General features: G+C 56.3%; 7 protein-coding genes across 7 annotated transcripts; 4 read left to right on the forward strand and 3 right to left on the reverse strand.

Annotated features, from left to right (window-relative positions):
• Window positions 1–97: 97 nt before the first annotated feature.
• ISF_06473 (hypothetical protein) lies at window positions 98–580 on the forward strand (the record flags this gene model as incomplete). Its single annotated transcript, XM_018850077.1, has 2 exons — window positions 98–307; window positions 356–580. 2 exons carry the CDS (start codon window positions 98–100, stop codon window positions 578–580), a joined length of 435 nt encoding a protein of 144 aa, XP_018702565.1.
• A 475-nt stretch (window positions 581–1055) lies between these two features.
• ISF_06474 (hypothetical protein) lies at window positions 1056–3749 on the reverse strand (the record flags this gene model as incomplete). The annotated part of the gene is made up of 1 exon (XM_018850078.1): window positions 1056–3749. The coding sequence occupies one exon, from the start codon at window positions 3747–3749 to the stop codon at window positions 1056–1058; it is 2694 nt and encodes an 897-aa protein (XP_018702566.1).
• A 3474-nt stretch (window positions 3750–7223) lies between these two features.
• ISF_06475 (Major facilitator superfamily domain, general substrate transporter) lies at window positions 7224–9329 on the forward strand (the record flags this gene model as incomplete). The annotated part of the gene is made up of 6 exons (XM_018850079.1): window positions 7224–7423; window positions 7478–7611; window positions 7684–8014; window positions 8092–8430; window positions 8507–8871; window positions 8947–9329. The coding sequence occupies 6 exons, from the start codon at window positions 7224–7226 to the stop codon at window positions 9327–9329; spliced, it is 1752 nt and encodes a 583-aa protein (XP_018702567.1).
• Window positions 9330–9558: 229 nt separating this feature from the next.
• On the reverse strand, window positions 9559–10917 carry ISF_06476 (hypothetical protein; the record flags this gene model as incomplete). Its single annotated transcript, XM_018850080.1, has 2 exons — window positions 9559–10420; window positions 10478–10917. 2 exons carry the CDS (start codon window positions 10915–10917, stop codon window positions 9559–9561), a joined length of 1302 nt encoding a protein of 433 aa, XP_018702568.1.
• Window positions 10918–12665: 1748 nt separating this feature from the next.
• ISF_06477 (Zinc finger, RING/FYVE/PHD-type) lies at window positions 12666–17635 on the forward strand (the record flags this gene model as incomplete). Its single annotated transcript, XM_018850081.1, has 3 exons — window positions 12666–12947; window positions 13020–15097; window positions 15151–17635. The coding sequence occupies 3 exons, from the start codon at window positions 12666–12668 to the stop codon at window positions 17633–17635; spliced, it is 4845 nt and encodes a 1614-aa protein (XP_018702569.1).
• A 60-nt stretch (window positions 17636–17695) lies between these two features.
• On the reverse strand, window positions 17696–18670 carry ISF_06478 (Protein kinase-like domain protein; the record flags this gene model as incomplete). The annotated part of the gene is made up of 2 exons (XM_018850082.1): window positions 17696–17722; window positions 17780–18670. The coding sequence occupies 2 exons, from the start codon at window positions 18668–18670 to the stop codon at window positions 17696–17698; spliced, it is 918 nt and encodes a 305-aa protein (XP_018702570.1).
• Window positions 18671–19686: 1016 nt separating this feature from the next.
• Window positions 19687–22698, forward strand: ISF_06479 (Fes/CIP4 domain-containing protein; the record flags this gene model as incomplete). Its single annotated transcript, XM_018850083.1, has 6 exons — window positions 19687–19725; window positions 19827–19919; window positions 20027–20112; window positions 20189–20889; window positions 20967–21896; window positions 21956–22698. The coding sequence occupies 6 exons, from the start codon at window positions 19687–19689 to the stop codon at window positions 22696–22698; spliced, it is 2592 nt and encodes an 863-aa protein (XP_018702571.1).
• Between the last annotated feature and the right edge of the window lie 69 nt (window positions 22699–22767).

Below are 22767 nucleotides of genomic sequence, written 5' to 3' on the forward strand. Positions count from 1 at the left end.
CTTGCTTGCATTCAGTAGTAATTTATCGATCTGTCTAAAATCTGAAACCGTTCCTCGGATTGGAGGTTGAAACGTTTCTACATGTAGAGGTAAGACAATGATGCATGCGTCGCCACAATCTCGTGACGAGCTCGCCACCCTCTTTCCCCTCATTCTCTGCCCGCATTCCAACCACAAGCGTTCTCAGAATCATCACCCTCCTCCACTAGAAATCCATCAAGTTCAACAAAGCTTGCCCAAAAGCCCCGTCGAGCCCCCCCCCCCCCCCCGGCGCAGCACACGACACTCCCGCTGCACGTCACCAGAGGTATCTTGAGACACTCTTAGCTTGTACATACATACACAACACCCGCAGCTAATTTTCTCCCCGGCGTTCTGCGGAGGCGGTGGGCAAGGAGCGCAGCATCGAGGCCCCGAAGCGGAGTCGACCCCGCGGACAACCGCGTCTACGACGTCGTCGTGGTCGCCGGACCTGCAGCGCCGACAGAGCTGGAGCGCGCAAGACCGCAAGCACGAGCTGCACATGGCGGCGGTCGACGACGTGCGGACCGGTCCTGGCTTCAGCGAGCGGTCCGCCTGAGTTGTAATGACAAGTGAAAAGGGCAATAATTCGATATCGATGAGGCCCCCCCTCTGAACGAGGATGGCGATTGATGTACAAGGAAATTTGCAAACGGAAACAATAAAATTTCTATGGCAATAGAAATTCAAGGGAAGAACAAAATGACTACAAGCTGATCCCAACGAAGAGAAAATTAATACCTAATAAGCAGTTTAATCACATAATCCAAGCTGATTTGAAGAATGACCACAAAATGAAAGAGTGTATTTAAAGATTCTAGAGAATGCCAATTTGGTTCTCATCTGCGGTGAAAACAACCACGTCGCTGGTCCCAACGCCAGTTTGTGTAATTCAATGTACACGAAAATAAGAAAAGCAAAGAGAGAGACAAACGCCAGAAATCCATGTCTGTAATGGTGTACCCATGCATGCGCCATGTATGAAAACGACAAGTCAAGTGAAAGAAAGGAAAAAGAAGGCTGCAGCTCACGCCTTATATCAAGCCAGTCGTCGACAGATGCTCCGCCAAGATCCCGACGCCATACGCAGCGCCGGCGGCGCCCGCCGTGCCCAGGGCCAGCCTCTTGCCCAGCGAGCGCCTCCTGCGCCCGACCGCGCTGGGATCGTACGGGGGCGCCCCCGGTACGCCGCGCCCGACCTTCCGGAATATGAGGACGTCGCCGCGGCCCGAGACAATCTCGTACCCGCGCGCCTGCAGGGGCTGAAAGTGCGGGAAGAACTTTGCCGGGTGCGACAGTCGCATGATGGCCTCGACGGGCGTCTGCTGCGATGGAGACGACGACGAGTCTAGAGACTCCGCGGCCGCCGAGCTCGTTTCGGCGATATTGACTGTCCGCGTCTCCGGGTTAAATGCCAGCACCACGTACTCGGCGACGGCTGCCTCATCACCGCGTCCCCCACTCACTGCCGGCGACGGCGAGTGTTGTTCTGCGTCCTCGTTAGCTTTAGGTTGATAATGCCTTACTGTCGTCGGCCATGTCGATTTACCGCCAGTTTCGCGTGAGTAGCTTACTTCCAGTCCTTGCGGGAGCTTTGAGTAGGGGTCCTGCTGAGCTTGCGTGCCCTTGCCCTGGTGGGCAGACAGCTTGCTGAGCGAGTCCTGGACGGAGGCTTTGCCCGTGGGGAAGCTCTCGTCCATGGAGCTGACGCCGTCGTCGCCCTCTTGCTCGAAGCGGCGCTCGTGCTCGGCCTTGGCCGCCTCGAGCTTGGAGAGTCGCTGCTCAGCGACCGTCTCGAGCTGCTCGGCCACCGGTGGTTGCTGGTGCTCCTCGGCACCCCACCCGGCGGCATACTCGGACTTGCCATCCTCGAGCTTCTCGGCGCGACGCGCAGCCTCGAGCTCCACGTCAACAATAGGCTGTGCCTCGGAGACCGGGCCCTTGGGAACCTCAGCCTCGAACGAGGTCTGATAGCGCTTCTTGGCGTCCTCAAGGTTGACGAAGCGGCGCTTAGCGGCAGCCTTGATGGTGCCGCTGGGCACACTGGGGGCAAACGCCTGCTGGTCCGCACTGGACTGGTGAGCAGCAGTCTTGAGACGGATCTCAAGATCGTGCTCATTAAATTCGGGGGAGATGGAGTGAGCGGAAATGTCATCCAAGATGGGCTCATCGTATTCGTTGAGATCCTTGTAGTTCTTGGTGGCCTCCTCGGGGTGAGTCGGGTATTTTCTGTTAGCTGCGTCGAAAGTGCGGGGGTTGTAGCTGGAAAGATCAGAATAGTTCTTGGTAAGCTCCTCCGGGTGAACGTGTTCCTTGACGCCGGGCTCTTCGAAACCCGCCCTGGGATAGGCCGAAAGGTCACGGTAACGCTTGGATGCTTCCTCGGGGTGGATCCGCGCAACTGCAGGGCCGGCATTGGGGAACTCATCGTACTTAGTGAGGTCGCCGTAGCGCTTGGAAGCCTCCTCTGGGTGAATGCGAGGCGACGTAGGGTCCGCGTTGTCGTACTGAGCATAACGGTCCAGGTCCTCATAACTTTTGGTCAATTCTTCAGGGGTGGGAGGCTGCAGCCCGTCCGGTTCGTTCCAGCGGACGGGGCCGTACTGGTCCAGATCCTTGTATTCTTGGGCGTAGTCGGCGGGCTTAACATCGACCTTGTCCGGACGAGGGGTCCCACGAGGGGTAGCGTCCATCTCGCGAACCTGCTGAGCCTTGAGTAGGGTATCCTTGCACTTGAAGCCCTCGGCGTATTTGTCCAAGTCGTCGTAGTTCTTGGAGAGCTCTTCTGAAGTCAAGGGGCGGAGGCCATCCGGCTCGCTGTATGTCACGGCGCCGTACTTTTCGAGGTCCTTGTAATGCTTGGTCTTTTCCTCGGCAGTCATGCCAGGGAGCCCATCAGGCTCGTTCCAAGTGACGGGACCGTACTTGTGCAGATCGTCGTAGTCTTTGGTCTGCTCCTCGGGCGTACGACCAGGAAGACCATCGGGCTCATTCCATTTGGAGGGCTTGTATTCGTGGAGATCCTTGTACTGCTCAGCGCTCTCCGCGGGCAGGCCGTCGGGCTCGTTCCACTCAATAGGCCGGTACTTTTTCAAGTCGTTGTAGTGTTTAGACTTTTCCTCGGCAGTGAGCTCCCAGGGCGTATCAGGGTCGTCAAAGCTGGATGATTTGTATGCCTTGAGGTCCTTGTAGTTGGGGAACTGTGAGGTAGCCTCGATCATGTTCTCGGCGTTGACAGTTTTTGTGGGATCTTTGGGAGCAAATTCTTGGACGTAGTCGCGGACGCTCTTGAGGGGGAGGCGGAGGTTCTCGATGGCCTGAGGGGTGTCCTGCTGAGGACGCAGCAGCTGGTCAACAGCATCGCGCTGGAAGGCGCTGGTCGTCTTGTCGGCGCCGATATGCGAGAGGCCATCGGACCAGGACCTGATATTGGCAGTGTCGGCGTGTCTGGCGCTGGTGCTGGACATGGGGTGGGCATACGCTGGAGTGGTTTGTGTTGTGCACTTGGCGGCAGCGCGGGCACTCTTCTGATCCCAGGAGAGTCTGCGGCTGATCGTCTCCATGTATGTATAGCGAACGGCGCGATGACGACCGCGGGCGTCGTGGTCATTTTCGACCTGCCATGGACCATAGCGGTAATGGCGAGTCTGCTGGGCGGCAGATGTGATGGAAGCTCTGGCCAGAGCCAGCCTGGCGCGCGGGGTGGATTGAGCCGCAGCTGAAATCATGGCTGGGCGTGTACGATGTTACGGTAGATGAGTCCCGCGACTGCTATATGATCTAGAGAGAGAATGGGGTCAGCACGAAGGGGGCGATATCGACGACCGAGGGACCTAGAGTGGCGCAATAATTACATACCAGCAGTGAAGGGTTAGGCGGGAGAGCGTGTGAGAAGGCGGGTGTGAATGACATCTACCCAGTGGCACGGCAATGTAAGGGAAGAGGAGCCGTGTAACTTGGAGAAGATGGGTGGGCGCCGGGGAAAGATGAAACTATCGTGACGTAGATGTTGGAAGAATACTGATGAGAAGAGGAAGAAGTTCGAAGTTGAAGCGGCAGATGAGGGGAAACGGTTAAGACGACGAACGGAGAACGGACAGAATGTTTGGAGCAGAAGGTGCATGGAGGCAGTGGGCGGTACATGAGGGGGTACATTGCCGGTACCTCACGATTTGGGCCCAGATGCCTGGCATGGGGCTAAAAAGTTACAGGCGATAGTTACAGCGGGCGCAGGCTAAAAATGGCTTAGGAGCAGCCAGCGAATCCACTTACGACGGCCGAGACAGCGCTACTGCTCAGGCTCTCAGCGGGCTCCCCACGGCGCATCACAGTAGGTCCGGGGCGAATATTGGCGGATTTGGCGGGCAGTTCCAGGCGCTCTCAAGCCGTTGAAGCGCCAGTGTAGCGAGCCAACCAAGGCGCCTCGCGGCGCTGTGGTAGAGGTGATGTTGCTGACCAAGCTGGTCAAGCTGCTGGAGTGTGCTCAACCCGTCTGATGTTCTGGCTTGCGGAGAAGAAAGCCCGAGACCTTCTCTCAATACGTACCTGCAATCAAAGACATTCATCTTCTCTGCTGGACCAGCATGCCGATAGTGAGCGGTTTTTTGCCATTGCTGCGCCTTGCTGCAAGGTTCATAGCACTAGCAAGGGCTACAGTGTTTCCGGCTAGTTATCAATACGACCATGTCGTTGAATGACGCCGGATGTTGCAGTATCGTGGAGCTCGCATGGCGTGGATGCTGGTGAATTCAATTGGTGAGGTGTGAGTGGGCATTGATGCCTGTGGCCAACTGCGGGCCACCCACTGCGCTGAAGCACCGACTTGCAGCGAGCAATCGCCAAATTACAGCGGGTGTTAGGCTTCGAACAGTGAGCCATCACCTGTGACGTACCGACTCCACTGTTAGAGCCCCCTTGGTCCCCGCTTGTTCTTCTATCGTCGCGCTGGTATTGGCTCAGCTCGCAAGGTTGCAGTGGGGTCCTCCCTGCCATCTGGGAAACGGACGTACCGTTTAAGTACCTTTTCTGAACTGACAAGAAACCCACGATGAGATTCAACCGGTGCACGTGATCGGGCATGTACAATCAGGCCACGCACAGAGATAGACAATAATAATGGTTCAGATGGTGATGAAGAAGATGGTGCAATATGCGGAATTGCAGAAAATTCAATGGAAATTGGTCCGCGCTGCCTGAGGTCTGCTCACGCGCCAAGTGGCTTGGCCGGATGGGCAACGGTGCCTGGGCGCCACACCGCAAAGGTGCACCTTTTGCGCGCTGCATTCTAGCGATTGTCGAATTGCCACAAGAGCTTGAATCGATCGGGGACTGCATCTCATTATGCGATCTACTAATCTATTGAACGTCTTGGGCCTCTTGCTACGTTTTCCTACGCCTGTTTTGCAGTGACATCGAAAGGGAGCCGTCTCTGTCGTCTCCACTGCTCAACTAGAGCGGCCCATGACGTCAGAGAGCCCAGCGGGCGCACAAATCAGGGACCCAACTTCGCTTTGACGTGCTTGATCTCCGGCCGTAGCTATCTTTCAGTTTTCCGTCTCTATTTTACACGGGGTCTGAGCTTTGGCGTTGGCATCTGGTTCGATGTCTCCTGTGTTCGCTTCGACGTCTACCAAGTTAGGCCCAGACTCTGGCAAAAACAACATATCCCAGTCTGGTGCCATGCACCACGGCGGCCTCACATCAGAACAAATACGCGGCAATCTGTATAAATCGGATATAAGAGTCTCATATCTTGCAGCCTCCTCCAAGCCCAACCGGCTTCCGCATCGGGTATCCCGGCTGCCAATGGAAGGCCGTCAAGGCTGCTCTCTCTGCTGACTGTTGCTCTTATGTATGGCTGCCCCGACAGGAAGGAGCAAGATTGGAATCTGTACGCGGTAGCACAAACTACTAATAGCTTCTCATCGTGACTCAAGTTCCTGTTGCGACTGAAACCTGGTTAGACTACACGTATAGCAGGAGCCCCAGCACAGACTCTTCATGAGTCCTGCCACGTTTCTTAGAGGAAGGAAAATCGCAAAAAGGGAAACTCACCGTCGCTCCTTGTGTGTCGGGCTTCGGGCCCTTGACAGACTCCTTGCCTGTCAGTCAGCAGCCGCGGACGCCACAACCGTCGTTGATTGATCAGTGAGGGGAAACTGGTGCGATGCCTCGGCCGACAGGGCCCCAGCCACCACGGAGCGTGGACAATCTCATGCTAAATTCTACCACCCGCCCTTATTACCTGGAGTCAATGCCCAAGTGCTCCCTCGGCACCCACAGCCTTTCCCCGCCATTTTGCCCATCTTTTCTGGACGGATCCCCCAGATTCCGGGGGTGACATGTCCGCTGTCAAAAGTGGTCTCGTACAGTGCATTGTCGAGAAGATAGACACCGTGTGCGCACTGTGTGATGCTGGTCAACGCTATGAATCTCGAGACAGCGGTGTTCAACGACTAATATGAATCATGGTTCTGAGAAACGTTGCGACTACCATTGTACGATTTTATCCTTGCAGAGCTTTGCAAGCCAATTTGTCTTGATAGAGTGCGGGTAGAACAGAAACAATCTGATCCGCAGCATACAGTGTTTGGCCTCCACACTCTCAGACGAGGCTCCCTCCTGTCGCAACCCCAGAAAGGGATCTGCAAATGCACACAATGGACATGTCCCCCAAACCAGACGCACGGCGAGCGGGGTAACACCTCTACAATAGGCTATATAGAACAGTTCGACTCGTGCGAATATAACCAGGCGAAAAGCAAAAACCGCGCCAAATGCAAGTACGCGGAACAAAGCTGGCTACCCAGTAGCTAGCGTTGCGATGTGATCGACCTGGTGCTGATCTGGGGCCGCACAACGGGATTCTTCATCACCCCGAGAAGGAAACCATGGGCAAGGCTACGTCAATGACCTGTGCCGTTTATTTGTCAGATATAATCCTTCGACCACTTTCGTCTTGACCGATATCCAATTTCGTCAAGTCAATCCCAAAACAAATTGCATTGAGCCGCAAACCAATCCCCGCTAACTCAATGCGACGGAACGGTGTGAGATCTTGGAGATTGCGTTCGTCTCAGCCGCTACTATAAGACAATACAGAGACCAACAAAAAAAAAAAAAAGAGCGACCCTTCCCCGAATCGCGTCAAAAGAGAGAGCACAAAGCGAAACCCAGCTAAATAAAGCGCCTTCCACCTCGCCATGAGCGACGAGGTCAAGAGCATGTGCTCCGCATCCGCGGACACGGCGCTTGATAACGGCTGCCGCGGCGGCGGTGATGGTTCGCCTTCCGTCGATCATGGCAGCAGCACCGTGGGAAGCACGCCGGATGACCGCGGCGCCATCGTTCTGCGTCGCAAGAAGCCCATTGCCGGTTGGCGACTCGCCGTGATATTCGCATGGTAACCCGCGCACTCCCCTTGTTACCTTGTTCATGGCTGACTTGCCCTCTACAGCATCGGCATGGGTCTGTTCCTCTCGCTGCTCGACGCCACCGTCGTCGCCACCATGCTCGTCGACATCTCCGCCGAGTTTCAAGACTTTCGAACCTCGTCCTGGGTCGTCCTCGCCTATACCCTCACCGAAGTCGGTCCGTTCCTCCCTCCTCCTCCTTGCTCTTGGACATCCCCATGTAGTTACTGACACACCCACCCGCGTTCAGGCTTTGCTGTCGCCATGGCCCGGCTCTCCGACGCGCTCGGCCGCAAGACGGTCGCCTGCGCTTCCTTCGCCGTCTTCCTTGCCGCCTCCATGGGCTGCGCCGCCGCCGCCAGCCTCGACCAGCTCATCGGCTTCCGCGCCGCGCAGGGCGTCGGCGGCGCCGGACTCTACGCCATGGCCATGATCACCTACCCGGAGCTGAGCCCGCCCTCACGCGTCGTCCTCGTCACGTCCGCCCTCGGCGTCATTGTCGCCCTGGCCGGCGTCTGCGGGCCCGTCATCGGTGGCCTGCTAACGACGTACGTCGGCTGGCGCTACGTCTTCTGGATCAAGTACGTTTTGCACTCCACGCCCCCATCTCCCCTTCATCAACGAAAGGAAGAGAAGACTGCTGACAGCGATGATCAAGCGCACCCTGCGCGTTCGTCCCTGGCGTGCTGCTCCTCATCCTCTGGCCCAAGGACTACCAGCTCTTCGTCAAGATTAGCATGCGTCGCCTCGACTACCTCGGTGCCGTCCTCATCCTCAGCGCCACCGTCCTGCCCGTCTTCATCATCAACCAGGCCGCGATCCAAGACTACGCCTGGCGCAGCGCAACAACCATCAGCGTGCTCGTCATCGGCGGCCTGTGCTGGGTCGGCCTCGTCGTCTGGCAGCGCCAGCTCGCGCGCGACGTCCGCCTGCGCCACATTCGGCCCCAGCTACCCTTTCACATCCTCACTAGCCGCGTTATGCTCGCCGCTATCTTGTAAGTTTCCTCCTTTCTCGCTTCTAAGGGTGGCCCGAAATAAGGGAAAGGCTAACTTAACAATCCCTCGATGAAGTGACACGTTCCTCTCCGGGTTCGTCCTCCTCCTAGCCATCATCAACATCCCCCTCCGCTCTCAAATCGTCAACCTATACGGGCCTGTGAAAGCCGGTGCTCTGCTCCTCCCCATGATGGGCGGCGGCGCGTTTGGCTGTGCCCTCGGCGGCGCCCTCTCCCTCCGCCGCAACAACACCTTCCCCGTGTTGGTCGCCGCCAGCGCCATCCTCGCCATTTCCTCAGGCGTCCTCTCTGGCCTTCCCGATAAAGCCGAGCCGCCCGCGTGGCAATGGGGCCTTGAGGCCGTCCTTGGCGTCGGCATCGGCCTCAAAATCTCCAGCACCACCTTCCTCGCCGTCTTGCAGTCCGACTTTGAAGATCACGGTACGTTATCCCCGCGCTAGACTCCCTCTCACGAAAATGCCCGCCGCAGTTGCTGACTGATGCGCATGCATGCAGCCATCTCGCAGGGTATCATCGCGCAGATGCGCGTCTTTGGCGGCAGCCTCGGCGTCGCCATCAGCATCATCGTGCTCATTGCCAAGATCCAAAGCGGGCTGCAGGACAGCCTCACGCCCGACCAGCTCGCCAGCTTCTACCGCTCGCCGCTCATTCTCCTCCAGTTCGGGCCCAAGCAGCAACTAGTCGCCCGCCAAGCCTTTATCGACGCCTTTCGCGTGGACATGTACGTTTGTGTCGGCGTGTCTGTTGCATCGCTGCTCGTCGCCCTGTTCACATACCAACGCCACCCGCCGTCAGTCCAGTCCAAGCTGGAGGACCTGGAGAGGGAGCTGGCGAGGGGCGCGGCGCTGATGGGAGTTTCAGAAACAACAGAAGCATAAACTCACGATTAAGCAGCATAAATGTATATGCAGATAGAAGAGCCATGACTAATGATGCACGTGTACATAGAAAAAAAGCATGTTCCCAGACGCGGAAAAGATGACATCCGGCGGTTGTCAAAAGAAAGTAAAAATTCAATTCGCTATTTCCTGATCCAATGGTATTAGTTGCTCGTTGTCCGATACACGTTGTCGCGCATGACGCTAGCTGTCTCTGCCTCATCTCTCATTAATGCCGTCGGTTCCCGCCACTGTGTGCCTGTGTGCTGTTGTTTGGTGCTGAATGCTCGAGTGTGTGTTGGTCGTGTATTGTTAGTCCATCAGTGTCTTGATGTATGTCGTTGCGACCTTCAGATGTATTTTGATAGTCTTGCTGGTGGCTGTGCCGTGAACTCTCCGAGCTCGGGCGTTCCTTATATGGAGGCACCGCCACGCCGGCGACAGTAGCTTTGTCTTGCTCGCGCGCTTTGACGTAGACGGGTAGCGGCTCGTCATCAGTGGGCGATCGCGATCTTTGGTATTCACCAATACGTTGCAGTCTTTGCTCTTGGAGCTGATGCTCTTCGCGTTCAAACGCCTGTCGCTCTTTCCGCCGGGATCGAACACAGAACCAGAGCGCGACGGCAGAAATGCCGGCGAATGCGGCAGCGATGCAGCCAACCACGATGCCAATTATCTGTCCCAAGCCTTTATCCAGCGCATCGGGGTTGGTTTGCTTTCTGGTCAGGCTAGGGTCGATTTCCGTGCCTGGTTCCCAGGTCTTGACTGGATACTGCACAGACACGACCGGCGGTGACGGTGAAAGTTCAGAGGCATCCTTCTTTTCCCACTCGATAAACCAGGGTTGGTAAAACATTGTCACTACTGAGGGTCCTGGCGTGAGTGGTGGGGAGCTTGTGGCATTCCTGGCTGCAATCGAGGCTGATTTGGTTGTCGCTGACACAGAGGCAGAGCGGGCGGTTGAGGAGTCGGTGGCTGTCGTCGTAGGCGTGGTTTGCGCCGTAGTAGGAGTCAACGTGATCGTTTTCATGCAGTTACCCCCGGATATTCCGATAATATCCCTTTCGTAAAACATGGAGTACGAGAAGCCGCTGCGGATGTGCGCATTAGCATATGCCAGTAGGATGTAGCAAGCTCTCATTCCTTACCTCGGGCAGCAGTAGGCTGTGGTGCGAATAGTTTCTGTATTGGGCTGGTTGTTGAATAAATCGGAGAGCTGGTTGTAGTTGTAGCCGCTGGGGCAAACGGCTTTGCTGTAGCTAAACAAGTAGCTGCTGTTAATATTGTTCCAGCCAGACGGTTGGCACGCGGAGTACTGGGCATTGGTGACGGGCACCAGAATTTGCGGATATGTGGTGTTTCCCTCGCTATCGCCAAGTGTGTACGAGACCGTGGCCGCAGTCCAGTTCTTAACCGGGGTGCATTGCGATGGCGGCACAAACTGCGTCGTGAGCTGGGGGAGGACGAGAACCGTTAAATTGGCCGTGGCGTTGGCGCCCGTTGTGAAGTTGGTGCCATTTAGAAGCGGCGTGGTGGACACGGCCGTTGGCGTTAGCGAAGCGAGCGTCGTGGTAATCGAAGTCGACATTGCCGCGGCTGGTCGATCAGTCGCGAAGAGGGCGCGTAAGGACCATAGAGGATGGTTGAAGAGATGGCGAGGATGAAGAAACAAGAGAGAAGAGACGCGATCGATGGATGGATGGGCGCGGGGATCGAGCGGCAGACAGGGCTTTCGTATCTGGTATTCTGGACAGCAGCTGGCACTCCAGCGGATACAGGGGCCTCCACAACTCTGGAACAAGAGGGCGGACTTTAGCGCAGCGCAGGGTCTGACTGGAGCGTTCCTGGCCGGGGCGGTCGAGCGAGACAAGGGGGTAGAAGGCGTTCGGCTGGAGGTTCCGTCCTATCCTTGAAGGGCAGAGTAGATGAGGAGGCTTGTCGCGAGGGGTTGGTTCAATGCTGCATATGTAGCAGCAATCGAGTCGAGGATGTGCTTTGCAGCTTGCAGCTCATGTGCAGACAAAGTCTTCCTTGGAGTGATTACTGATCGCCAGGCAGGGAAGTGTCCGTTGTCGCTGTCATGGTATTGGTGGCCGATCTAAATTTGGCAGCAGCACAGCCTGGACGCCGTCCCGCAGCAAACTCTCGATAGCTGCCGATTGATGAAGTGATACGAGGTGCCGCGTGTGCGCGTGGAGCGTCCTCCCTTGAGTGCGGCCATGGAGATGGATCGGGTCCGCTCACGCGGCGGAAGATGCCGGCGCATGCGAGGGCAATCTTGGCAACACCCTGTACGGAGAGTATAATAAGCTAGTTTGTTGCGTGGTATGACGGCTCTTTCATCGCCGCCAAGTCCGTCGGCGTCTTTCTGGAGGGATGTGTTGATAGACAGGGGGGCAGATCCTACCGAGTTCCGTTGGGCGCTGCTAAATCGCAAACATGCCATGTCCCCGGCCGTTCAATATAAGCGCCATGATGGACGAGATTTGGGTAGCTGGCTGGATGCTTTAAGTGATTCGCAATGCTTCGTGCTCGTGTTTGATGGAAAAGGATGGTTGGTGATGTCCGTTTGCAACGACTGGGCAATGCATCGTTGCAACTAAGCGGGACCACCCGGTATGCCTTGTCTCTGTCGACAAATCCTTGAAGGACTGACAACAAGGAAAAAATCCAAATGCAATTGTCAGTTGGTTTTACGCTGGCTTCAACGTAAATAACGGCCGATTTGTATATATAGGTACTTAATAGTGTGCATTGTTTCGAGCTGTGACTATCATATGTACGTACAGGCTAGGTAGAAAGTAGGACCTAGAGAAGGTGAAACTATACACAACGCAACAAAACTAACAGGCAAAATATGAGTTTCAAAAAAAAAAGTTGATTCATTTTTCGAAACTATACAATTCGAAGATTTTAACGGTCCCGTCTGCGTCGAAGTCCGTTGTACTATGGTGGTGCTCGAGAGCACCACCCGTTTTCATGATTTGTTAATGAGAAAACCCCAGTATTTCTAGAAATTGTATGAGTAGTCAACTTGAATCTATCCAAATCGTTCGTCTTTCTCTTCAATCTATATACAGGCAGGTGAAAAACCTCACCATCAATATTCCAGTCAGCCTGGCTGTCGGTATGACTCCATCCAGACAAGGGCCCACTCTTAACAATTCTTCTACTTTCTACTGGTACAGACACGCCTCAACCTGCCTGTGCCAGACGTCACTGAGCCGCATCACAAAATCCTTTAAAGACACGCCAGCTTCAGCTGCCGCCCGCCTTCAACGCCGCTTGATCCTCGCGACACTTCACCGGACACCACGCGCGAGGCCATACTGTACCATGAAGCGTGGCCAAGGACGATCTGCTGGCGGCAGCCGCCCAGCCCCAGGTACCGGCTTCGCAGGCTTTGGCGGGCAGGGCTCCGGCAGCTCCCTCTCGTATCTCGCTGAACCGCCCTCCTTTGCTGCCATCGCGGACCCTAATATAGTCGTCTCTCTCAAGAACGTACTGAAAAAGGACAGCACAACAAAGACAAAGGCGCTTGATGACCTGCTAGCCTACGTCCAGGCCCAGCCCCACGACAAGGATGGCGGGGTAGAAGACGCCATTCTTGATATCTGGGTAAGACAACTTCCCCATGTCGTCTACACATTGCCGCGTAGGATCGTGGCGTAAATATCTGACCATAGCTAGACGCAATTGTATCCGCGTGCATCCATTGATAATGCCCGTCGCGTCAGGGAGCAGTCCCACCACTTACAGCTCGAGCTGATGAAGTCGGCGCGTAAGCGTATGGAACGACATATCCCCAAGATTGTCGGTGCATGGCTTGCTGGTCTCTACGACCGCGATCGCGCCGTATCTCGGGCTGCCAGCGACGGCCTCGGCTCTTTCCTCACTAGCCCCGAAAAGGCAGATGCCTTTTGGAAGAAGTGTCAGCCTCAGATCCTGGCCTTTGCGCTTGAGGCTATTCAGGAGACCCAGGATATCTTGAGTGATGAGCGCTCCACAACTAAAGAAGATGCCGAGGCCAAGTACTTCCGCGTTATCAACGCGAGCCTATCGCTAATCTTGAGGCTCCTTCAGCGAATGGAGGATTCTGATATGACCCGCTGCCGGGACAGCTATGACGAGTACTTTGCTAGCGACTCTGTCTGGAAGAGCATCACCCTCGCCGATCCATCAGTGCGAAGAAGTACTTGCCAACTTCTCATCCTGTGTCTCAATCGCAAACTTCCCTATGCAGACTCCGTCGAGTGCAGGCAGGCCATGATAACAGGTGGACTCAAAACTACACAAACTGGGTCCGCTGAAGAGTACCTCCTCGCTCTTGCGAAACTCACTCAAAGCCACCCGGATATCTGGGAAGCTTCTGCCAAAAGCAAAAAGCCCCCCACGGCACGACTACGTGCCTTCATTACCAAGGGCTCGCAGGGTAGTCGGGCAAGCTACTGGGAATCCCTAGATACCCTTTTATCTCTATTGCCGCGCAGTACTGTCACTATGGAATCAGAATCCGATTTGCTGAAATCGCTCCGCTCTGGTATTGAATATCGAGAAGAGCCTCGTGCCAACGCACATCTTGGTTGGAAATGTTATTCCAATGCTGCTCAACGAGCGCTCAAATCACTGAACGAAAATGATGCATGCAAACTGGCCAAAGAACACACTTTCCCTCTCTTCGAGAACTTTCTATTTCCTCCCGCAAGCCGCCCTTTATCTATTGACCTGGCTACTTTGGGCTACATCTACCGCGCCCTGGTAGGCTCGTCTCCTGCTGTTGCCTCCATCATGGAAGAGGAGCTCACTAAACTCAGCACTACCTTTTGCACGCATCTCTCGGGCTCTCTTCCCAGCGTTTCAAAAGAACACCAAAATTCCCAGGAGAAGGTCGGAGAGGAGGGTCGTCGTTGGTTTCAGCTTGTCAAGGAACTACACCAACGTTCCAAGACGGACAACTTGTCAGAGTTGGCAGACCAGCCTTCTCTTACCATCATTTCCCAATGCATATCTCTGCTTGAAAGCCGGAACATGAAGCCATTTGGTGCTGCAAAGACCTTGGAGCAAGCGCTCCGCTCTGTACCCCATCTATTCTCAGGCGATGCTGGCGTCCGCGTTTCCAACTTCCTGCTCGCCGCAGCAGAAGACTACATGGACAAGTTGGTCGAGTCTTCTTCGGCCCCGATACTTTTGGCTTGCTTAGATTTGTGTTCATCCATCGATAGACTCAGCACGCTATACAGGTCCACTTGGAGAGCCTGGGTGTCAGAGACAATGTCACTCCCTGCAAGCGAGAAAGCCAACGAGGTTTTGGCTGGCTTGATCTCCCAGAAGGCTGCCTCGGATTTTGCGCTGTCTCACCAAGCTGTACAAACTCGCATCTTGGAGCAGGCCACCGCAGCTACGGACGGTGCCGGCGGCAGCAGGAGTCTCTTGGCGGCGGCCGTGAGCTCTGGCACCTTTTCTCACGATAACCTGCTGACCCTCGCCCGACATGCTGTTTCCATGCTGCAGCAAAAGCCTTCTAATGAGCCTCTCGATGTCTTGGCTATTATCGCTAGTGGAAGTCCGAAGATACTGTCCGAAGACGACGACCTCCACACTTCGCTCGTCACCGTCTTGCTTGGCTTGTCAGAACTCGACGGACACGTCTCTGTTGCTGGCAAAGCGGCCAAAGTCCGAGCTCTCATGGATCAGCATACTGATGGCAAGTTACCCACAGTGAGCATTATCCTGTCTAATCTTGAACGTGCAACGCCTCAATCCCTCGAGTAAGTAGCTGCGCCAGTAAGTAATGAAAGATTTTCATCTAACGGGGTTACAGCATTGAAACTCTGGTCAAGCAAGCGAAAGAAGCAAGCTCCGCTGATGTACCTCTGGAAGATTTGCTGCCAAGCACCAATATTTGGATGGAGCAGCTGAAGCCCTTTTTTCAAGCACACATCAACCCGATTCTCTCCATAACTAGCCCCATCGGAGGTGCTACTATCTTGTCCAACTCATCGTCCAATGTTCCCAAGAACACCCTTCGCGTGCCCCGTGATCGAAGAGGGCGCTCTATCCCTGCAAGAATGGCGATTTACTTGTCACTGTTAACCACCGACGGGATTGATCTCTCTAAACTCCCTTCGCAGTTCTTGGTTGAGCTGCTGTATCTCCAGTGCATTACCGTGCAGCTCATCTCAGATCAAATCACGCTTAGTGATACGCATGGAATCTTTGCCGATCTTGAGGTTGAAGAAAGCATGCGCGAAGCAGACACCGTCATCACCTCTCTACGATCATTTCTGAACAAGTACACGGCAGAGAAGGAATGGTGGGTAAATGGCCAGGGAAGCTCGGAAACAGAAATTATTCGCGAGCTATCAGGCCTTCTAATTCAGCAGTCAAAGTCGCTCTCGGCTTCTGCTGTTTACAGTGCCCGGGCGCTCAGCGAGCTTCTTCAGGCAACCGCAGAGGCGCAAGGCTGGTCTTCCTCTCTAGAAGAACACTTTGTCAAAGCAGAATATCTCAAATCGACCCCCAACACCGTTCTTGTCAGCGCCGCCATTCTTGCAGGGTTTGGCGAGCCGCTGCAGGCGTCGAAGCAAATCAACAACTTTTGCAACCGGCTAATAAGTGACGTGGCCGGCGCGGCTGTTGATGGCGAAAAAACAAAGTCAACATTGTCACTTCTTACGCTCTGCTCCCGCCTATACGAAATCGGAGGGCTACCTGCCATGAACACCCGTATCGTATTCGCTGTACGTCAGATTACGAGCTGGCTCGAAGAACCAGAGCTCATAGACGCAGAGACCTCCACTGAGATATGCCGCGCTCTCAGTAGCTTACTACCCTGCATGAAGGGCGTATACGGCTCATATTGGGAGAAGACGCTTACGTTTTGCCTTGACACGTGGCGCAACGAATGCGAATATAAAGTCGACGATATGTTGCCACTGGTGCACGCTTCACTAAAACTGGTACGGGTTCTTGAAACCATCTCCGAGCCAAACGACGACTTAGAAGATGCGCTCAAAGAATTCACCAGCGACAGGCCATCAGCACTGGTAGAGGCCCTGAAGCTCCTCCGCGACACAAATTCCCCTGCGGCAGAAATCGTGACGGCTGTCCTATCAAGAGAGGTTGAAAAGATTTCGGTGCGCCAAACTCCTGACCTGGGCGATATCTACGCTTTGATGGCTTCGGAATCGCGAGATGTTCAAACCGCCGCTTTTGGCCTGCTGCACCGAGCGATCCCCTCGCAGCAGGAACAGGCATCTGTTGACATTCTTTTGGATAAGACAGACGCTCGACTGCCGGATGAGCTTGTGTCATTGTTACTAGACGCCCCAACGCTGGACAGCTACTCCGACGAGAGTCTTGCCCAGTTTCCGCTAGCCATTCGATGCTATCTGCTGTCCTGGAAGCTCGTCTTTGACGCCTTCTCCGGGGCATCATTTAAAGTTCGGGCCGACTTTACCGAGAATTTAAAGACGGACAATTCTGTCAGCCCATTGCTGGACTTTACGTTTGATGTGCTCGGCCACTCGGCTGCACATGCCTTGAACCTAGATAAGGAGGGACTCTTGTCAGAGCACATCTACGACTATGATGTCAAGCTGGCAGATGCGGACACAGAGGAGAGGAGTATGCAGTGGCTCCTGGTTCATATCTACTACTTGGTGCTCAAGTACACCCCTGGGCTGTTCCGCACGTGGTACCTTGACTGCCGCTCTAAGCAGACGCGCATCGCCGTCGAGGCTTGGACAACCAAGTACTACTCGCCGCTGATCATCGGCGACAACCTCGACGACGTGCAGAAGTGGGCAGAGGCGCAGGAGCCGCCCTCGGCGGACGAACAGGAACTGCAGGTTAGAGTTTCCAAGCCCGCGCGCGAGGTGACGGCAGGCTATGAGGTGGACGAGGCGCTGGCCTCGATCGTCATCAAGGTGCCAGCCAGCTACCCAATCGAGGGTGTGACGGTGGCCAGCCTGAACCGCGTGGCCGTGACGGACCGCAAGTGGCAGAGCTGGATCATGACGACGCAGGTCGTCATCACCTTCTCCAACGGCAGCATCATCGATGGACTGCAGGTCTTCAAGCGCAACATTGTCGGCGCGCTCCGGGGCCAGTCCGAGTGTGCCATCTGCTACAGCATCATCTCGACGGACAAGCGCATGCCAGACAAGCGCTGCACGACGTGCAAGAACCTCTTTCACAGGACATGCTTGTACAAGTGGTTCCAAACCAGCAACCAAAACACGTGTCCGCTGTGCAGAAATCCTATCGATTACTTGGGCGCAGACTCGCAAAAGAGGAGGCAGTGAATTCGGTTTGGGTATTGCGATAGATAGAATTACACGGGAAACATAATTTATGGCAATATATCATAGAATGCATTTGTATTGCAAAAGCTGCGATTTGTTAGATTCTCGTTTTGTGACCGGTGTAGGGGTCTGTCAATCACGTACCTCTTGAGCCGTCGCGCGGTTGCTGTACCGCACCGCGGCCGCGATCACATCCCGCCAGTCCTGGTCCACGGTAGGCAGTATCTCCTGCCAAGACCTCCGCGGGAACACCGTCCACATCTCAAACGGCGACACCTGAAACCCCTCCGCCTCCGGCCACGTCTCCGGCGTCGGCGTGCCCATCGTCTTGAAGATGCTTAGGATGAGCCCGAGCTGGCTGCCGTCCTCGTGCGCTGGGCGCGACTCGAACGGCGGTCGGGGCGGCGCCATCACGCACTCGGCCAGCATCACGCCGAGCGCCCAGACGTCCACCTCCGCGCCGTACGCCCTGTTGACGAACAGCACCTCCGGCGCGCGGTACGGCCCCGTCCCGATGTCTAGGATCTTGGCGGCCGCGGGCTCCGCGCCCGCCGACAGCGTCGGGTGCCACGCCGTGCCAAAGTCGGACAGGTACGCGGGCCCGGACGGGCCTTCCAGCAGGATGGCGGAGGGCTTCACGTCGCGGTGCACGATGCCCTGCTCGTGGACGTGCGCGAGCCCGCGCAGCACGTCGCCGAAGATGGACCGGACCTGCGCCGGCGACAGGGCCGCCGCCTTGGTGTCGAGAAGCAGCGCCTCGAGGGTCAGCGGCTTGTACGGGAAGGCGAGGACCTGCTGCTGGGACTGGTCGCGGAAGGCGTCGAGCAGCGGGACGGTGCGCGGCGAGCCTGCCAGCAGCCGCAGCACGCGGACCTCGCGCTGGGGGTCGTGGGGCGGCAGCGGGTGGTGCGCGGTGATGACCTTGAGGGCGGTCGCGCCGTCCGCGGAGCGGTAGACGGTGGAAGTGACGCCCTCGGCGATGGGGGTGCAGTTGGCGTATGAGCCTATGCGCGTGTCGCCGCTGGGCGTTTCCATAGCGGCGGCGTCTGTTGAGGCGGCTTTGGCGCTTGTGGCTGAGCTACACGCGGCTGTATATTCTTCCTGTGGCAGATCCACGATGAGCACATAAGCTTTGATACAATGGCGGAGCTTCTTAGGGGTGGTCAGTTACCAAGGACGTTGAATCTGTGTATGCGGCCTGCTCAATGGCCATGGCGGTGGTGATGGAGCCATCGGGCAGTGCTCCTTGGCTGAAGGGGCTTGTTGGTTGGCCGGGCTGTGTGTAGTAGCACGGTAGATGGGAACGGGCTTACATGGATCTCACAGTGTCATAGCGATCAGTGAGTGAGACGGCGGAATGCCAATCGTGTTGAGTGGCGGCCATGGTTGTGTGATGAAGGTGTCACGATCTGGTGATGGAGTTCCACCAGGAGCAGCAGTGGAGAAGATGAGCAAGAATGTCGAGAGGATTGGAGGTCTACGAATCGAAATAACGGTAACTAATTTCCAGAAAATTGTATGCTTTGATTTGCATTTTCTGACATTTAATGTACATCTTAAATTCTTTCTTTTTTTTTTTTGATGCTTCGTTTCTGGACTGGAACTTACTTCCCGCAGTCTCACGCTGAGTTGGTGTGGCTGCGAGCCGCTTGGCTGCAGATGGTCCAGAACACGCTGAAGCTCGTCGCTGCCCGCTGTAATGAGGCCAAAAGTCCACTGTAGTCCACTGTGGCCCGCTGTGGCTTCACAACGACAACAGCTCACCAGCAACGAACACTTGCCCCACAATTACTAGCCTCATCCCCAAAGAGCTCCCTCTCGCCCTCCCCAGACTTCGTCATGACCAAGACAGCCACTCTAACTACTAACGACCCAGCCAGAAACCCCATCCTCTGTGTTTTCCGTGGGCATCGCCACCCTCCCACAACCGCGTCTCCTTTTCCTCACTCTTCTCATCGTCCTCGAGCCGTCTCCCTCGTCTGTAGAGCTACCGAGTATCCGTATTCCCGCCGCCGCCGAGCGCTGCAGCCAACGCAATCCCTCCCCCCGCAATGGATGACCTCGCCAGGGCCGAGTACCCGGCCATGCTGGTGCGTCTGCTGGCTTTCCTCCCGGCTGCCATGCCCTAGGACAATGGCTTTTGAGGGAGGGCGCCATGATTTTTAGCTTGTGTAACTGACTGGTGCTTTAGCCGCATCTCCAGCCGAATCAGGCCGCGCAGCTCCTCAACGACCGGGTCAAGCGCATCGGCAAGATAAACAACGAAATCGCCGACTGGCTTCAGGTACGACATTACCAATGCAAGCCCAATTACTTTGATGCACTTCACCCGTTGAGATTGCGAGCTGATCTCGTCTCTCTGGTTGCTAACTGACTGATCCACTCATCTAGGAACGCCGTCGCATCGAAGATCAATATGTCGCAGGCCTGCGCAAGCTCGCCCAGTTTAGAGTCCCCAATGCGCAGTCAGAGCTCGGGTATGTCGCCATAGCGCTCCCTGGTTGGCTTTTTTTTTAATCTCACATTACTCCCATGCTAATTCCACCGGTGCAGCGTCTTTCAAACGCCATGGGCTCGCATCCTCGGCGCCGTCGAGCGCATCGCCGCGTCTCACCACCAATTCGCGGACGGCATCGAGCGGGATGTTGAACTGCCTCTACGCGCCTTCCCGCAGCGAAACGACGTACAGAACATGCAAACAATCTCTTCCAACCTGACCAATCTCGGCAAGGACCTCGAAGACGCCCGCGACAAGGCCGACAAGCTCAATAAGAAGGGCGGCAAGACGAGCGCCCAGAAAATCGATGCCGCTTCTATGAGACTCGAGTCGGCCCAGCAGGAGTGGGATTCTCAGGCTCCCTTCGTCTTTGAGACGCTCCAGGCTCTCGACGAGTCGCGTGTCAATCAGCTACGCGACGCCCTTACGCAATACCAGACCCACGAGTCCGACCAGGCGCAACGGACACAGACCATCGCCGGAGAGACGCTTGCCGTCACCATCGAGATTGAGACAGAGTCAGAGATTCGGGGCTTCGTTCAAGGCACTATTGGCGACCGGCCACTGGCTCCCACTAGAAGCTCGACACGGCGCTCCTCCGTCGGAGTTGGCGCGAATAATGCTTCCCAGGCTCCGGGCACGCCAGCAGCTGTCAGTCGCGAAAACACTATGAACAATAACATTACCCCTACGCCATCGGTACCACAATCAGTGCCCGAAGAGGACTCCTTTGATCAATCCCCAGCACCTCAAAAAGGTACCTGACACTGCCCGCTTAATATCATCCATGCTATACACAAGGGGGGGCCCACAGCTAATGTCACTGTCACCTAGAATCCAAACTTCGACGACTCGGAACGATCCTCGGTGGACGACGTCGCCAAAGTGTCCACGGTGGCTTTGGGCAGCTTGGGTCTCAGAAGGGTGGCGCGACCAATTTCGGACGCCTAGGCAGCAGTGGCCGTGGCATCTCGCCCAGGGCTTCTGCGAGTAACCTCAACGAATCGACCAGACTGTCTTCCCTCGCTGAAGATGGGCCCGCCTCACCCATTCGCCCCAAGACCGGCGGCGACAGACCCAATGGCCTCACCAATATCGACGACGACGCTCCGGCGCTGCCAATTCCGACGGGCACGAACGGATCTCTAGCCGGCCATTTCGAGTCCTCACAAGCCTCCACCGGCGAGGCCTCATCACCGAAAAAGGATGCGGAGGGCTTCAGCGTCAGGGCGCCCATGCACGACCCCATCAGCGAGGCGCAACGAGAAGCTGCCAGCGATGATTCAGAACAGCCATTCAAGCTGAGCATCCAGAACCAACCCATCTCTGAGGAAGATCCCGACGAGAAGGAGGCGGCCCTCTCCAGCGTTGCCAACACCCTCAAGCTCCCGACCGCCCAGCGCTCGCGCACCGTTCGCGGCCGCCGGGACGTTAGGAATACTATTTACAACCCGGCGGGCGGTCTGCCCGACGCGCTCTCTGACAGCTCGCTCGCCTCCCTCCCAACGCCCAAGCCCACCACCTTGGGTTCGACGCTAACCTCGGAGCCCAGCATCGCGGGCGTCTCGGATTCGCAGTCCGTCCGGTCGGGCACCTCGCTCGGCAACTTTGCTCACATCAAGCACCCTGAGATGAGCAGCCCTGGCCTCAACTCATCCATAATCGAAACGGTGTCGGCCCAGTTCGAAGAAGGCGAAATCAAGAATGTTGCCATTGCGGGCGAGATTGCCTTTGCCTACAATAGCAACGACTCCAACGACAAGAGTAAGCATTTCCTACCAAATTCAAGCCAGCAACCCCCTTCTCATTAACCCCATAACTAGCCCACGAAACGATCCGTATCAACAACTTTGCCCGTCTAGAAAAGATTGGCCCCAACCGCATCTTTGTGCAAAACGCGTCGATAGAGCACCCGGACCAGTTCTCGCTCGAGCTGTCACACATCCCCAGGACGGCGACGGCGTTTTCCTACCGCGTCTTCGCAGACGAAGGCAACCCGCTGGCGCTCAGCGACTTCGTGCCGCTGCTCCTCAAGCCCGCGTGGAAGCCCCAGGGCGACAAGCTCGGCCTGCTGCTGCAGTACCGGCGCAACCCGGCGTGTGCGCTGCCCACCGGTCCGCTGACGTTGCACAATGTGGTTATTGTCGCCACCTACGACGGCCGCGCCGTCGGCGCCCAGACCAAGCCCAGCGGTACACACCTCAAGGACAGGCACCTCGTCTACTGGCGCCTCGGCGACGTCGTCCTCCCCGAAGCCGGCTCCGACGAGGCTGCTACCGCCGCCGCCCACAAGATCGTCTGCCGCGTTCTGGGGGCCGAAGGCGCGGAGCCCCGACCCGGCCGCGTCGAGGCCCGCTGGGAATTCGTCACGTCCGGCCCCGTCGCCACCGCCTCGGGCATCTCGGTCGCTCGCCTCACTGAGGCCAAGGGCAAGGAAGTCGCGGCCTCAGCCGCCGCGAGCGACCCCTTTGCTGACGCCGACGCCGCGCCGGACACGCCAAACAGCTGCTGGGTCGACGTGCCCCTGACGCAGAAGCTCGTCAGCGGCAAATACGAGAGCAATTAATCAAAACGCAAAAGAAGAAAAAAAAATTTATTCCCTCGGGTGGTGTTGCGTTGCGTTTCTTCTTGGTTA

Source organism: Cordyceps fumosorosea (genome assembly GCF_001636725.1).
Source record: "Cordyceps fumosorosea ARSEF 2679 chromosome Unknown scaffold_17, whole genome shotgun sequence".
Classification (NCBI taxonomy): domain Eukaryota; kingdom Fungi; phylum Ascomycota; class Sordariomycetes; order Hypocreales; family Cordycipitaceae; genus Cordyceps; species Cordyceps fumosorosea.